Source organism: Nematolebias whitei, chromosome 3, assembly GCF_014905685.2.
Source record: "Nematolebias whitei isolate Nwh7 chromosome 3, NemWhi1, whole genome shotgun sequence".
Taxonomy (NCBI): domain Eukaryota; kingdom Metazoa; phylum Chordata; class Actinopteri; order Cyprinodontiformes; family Rivulidae; genus Nematolebias; species Nematolebias whitei.
This window is the reverse complement of record NC_056500.1, coordinates 2,758,027-2,760,580: the sequence shown is the minus strand read 5'-3', so window position 1 is coordinate 2,760,580 and position 2,554 is coordinate 2,758,027. Positions and strand designations below refer to the sequence as shown.

Below are 2,554 nucleotides of genomic sequence, written 5' to 3'. Positions count from 1 at the left end.
TTTAAGAGTTGTTTTTTAAAGTTTAGAACAATTATTTATTTTCCACAGATGTGAATGACAATAAAGAACCTTGACTTTGACCCATGGTGAGAGGTGCCGAGCTGGTGTGGGTCTCTTAGCCCCCCTTCTTGGTGCCTGTGTGTTGGGAGTTTTCCCTGATAGATGAGGGGTAGCATCCCTGTGCCTTCGAGTGGAGGGACAAGCTCAAACTGTTGTTTGTGCCTACTTGCCGAATGGCAGTTCAGAGTATCCGGCCTTCTTGGAGTCCTTGGCAGGGGTGCTGGAAGGTGCACCAGCTGGGGACTCTTTTATTCTGCTGGGGGACTTCAATGCCCACCAGGGTAATAACAGTGTGACCTGGAAGGGCGTGATTGGGAGGATCAGCCTCTCTGATCTGAACTCAAGCAGTGTTCTGTTGTTGGACTTCTGTCCTAGTCATAATTAGTCCATCATGAACATCATGTTTGAACATAAGGGTGTCCATAAGTGCATTGGACGCCCTAGGTGATAGATCGATGATTGACTTTGTAGTCGTGTCATCTGATTTGCGGCCGTTTGTTTTGGACACTCGAGTGAAGACAGGAGCTGAGCTGTCAACTGATCACCACCTGGTACATGGTAGACCCAAACATATAGAGAGGACTTGCTGGGAACACCTGGCAGAAGAACCTGTCAAAAATATCTTTTGTGAGATCAAACTGTGAGAATAACACATCTCTGGAAGAACTTTAACCACATCCCAGCTGAGGCAGGAGACATTGAGTCCAAGTGGGTCATGTTCCGTGCCTCAATTGTTGAGGTGACTACCTTGATCTCTGGCTACAAGGTTGTTGGTGCTTCTCAAGATGACCATCTTGGAACTCGGTGGTGAACACCCCGGGTTAGGGAGCCTGTCAACCTCAAAAAGAAATCCTTTTGGGACTTGTTGGCTAGTGGGACTCCGGAGGCAGCTGAGGAGTACCGGAGGGCCCAGTGGGCCTTAGTCTTGGCTGTTGCTGATGCAAAAGCTCTGATGTGGGAGGTGTTTGGTGAGGCCTGGGATAGAGACTCTGATAGACTTGGAGGAGATTCTGGCAAATGATCAGGCAGCTGAGGAGGGAAAAGCAGCACTTTACTAACACTGTGTTCATTGAAGGTGGGGTGCAGTGATGTCATCAGGAGGGGGAAAGAATACTTCTTGGACCTTCTCAATCCCACCAGCATGTCTTCCATGGAGGAAGCTGTTCAACCTTGTTTCTCAGGGTACACTGTGAGGGGTGCTCTGTGAGTATGGGATTAGGGGCCCATTGCTATACGGACTGTTCGGTCCCTATACAAGCGGTGCGAGAGTTTGGTTCACATTGCCGGTAGTAAGTCAGACCCTTTCAGAGTGGGAGTTTGACTTGGCCAGGGCTGCCCGTTGTCACCGATTATGTTCATAACTTTCATGGACAGAATGTCTCGGTGCAGCCAGGGCATGGAGGGAGTCCGCCTCTCTAGGGAGGTTCTTTCAGGCATGTCCAACTGGGAGGAGACCCCAGGGAAGACCCAGGAAACACTGGAGAGATTATGTCTCTTGGTTGGCCTGGGAACACCTTAGAGTCCTCCCAGAAGAACTGGAAGAGGTGGCTGTGGAGAGAGATGTCTGGACCTCCCTGCTCAAGATGCTGCCCCCGAGACCTGACTTTGGAACAAGCAGAAGATGATGGATGAATACTGTAGATGGATGAATTGACCATGGTACAAATTTTTTTCTTTCCCATAAACTCCTATTAACTTTATTATAGATGAATTATTAAATGATAAGTCTCTCGCTGCTGTTCAGTTATTTATATTTAAAAGTTTCTTTCATGCAAAATGAAGAGTATGCATTTCATTTTTCACTGTTTCCTGCCACCAGAAATAGGACCAAAATGGCTTCATGTGTCCTCTGAGTAAGACGGGAGGTGTGGGGTTTAAGCTGCAAAAGAAGGCAAAGCCAAGAGGGCGGAGCCAAGATGAAATCACTGGTGGCACGTTTTCACCACCTGACAGGTCATCAGGTCAGACCCATTAGTCTGAGGATCATCTCTCAGCAGTAGGAGACAAAAAAAAAACTAAATGAGTTTTGTAATTTCATCCGGAAAAATCTGGAGAACTGTTGATCCAGAACTATTGATCCAGAACTGTTGATCCAGAACTATTGATCCAGAACTGTTGATCCAGAACTATTGATCCAGAACTGTTGATCCAGAACTGCAGATCAAGAACTATTGATCCAGAACTGCTGATCCAGAACAGATGAGTTCAACTGATTACAGAGAGTCTGGATCCCTGAGGGAAATGTTAAAGAAAAGAAGTCTGGATTAAGACTTTTACACAGTTTAAACTCACCACACGGCAGCGTTGATGATCTTCATCACGCACTCGTTAATACACTGACAGACGTTGACCAGAGGAGCGCCACGTTCCCCCATCCGGCCCAGGAGCAGACCTGCAGAACAAGAATACAGACATTGATTAACAAACAAACACACACCTGTGTGTCAGTCAAACACACACCTGTTTGTTGGTCAAACACACACCTGTTTGTTGG

The 2,554-nt window shown here is 47.0% G+C and overlaps 1 protein-coding gene across 1 annotated transcript in view; it reads right to left on the bottom strand.

The window, feature by feature from the left end:
- LOC119430463 (excitatory amino acid transporter 5-like) overlaps window positions 1-2,554 on the bottom strand; it is a 25,811-nt gene that overhangs the window by 16,005 nt on the left and 7,252 nt on the right. Inside the window, exon 6 of the mRNA XM_037697875.1 lies at window positions 2,353-2,452. Coding sequence (XP_037553803.1) covers window positions 2,353-2,452 — 100 coding nt within the window. The remainder of the gene's footprint in view (window positions 1-2,352; window positions 2,453-2,554) is intronic.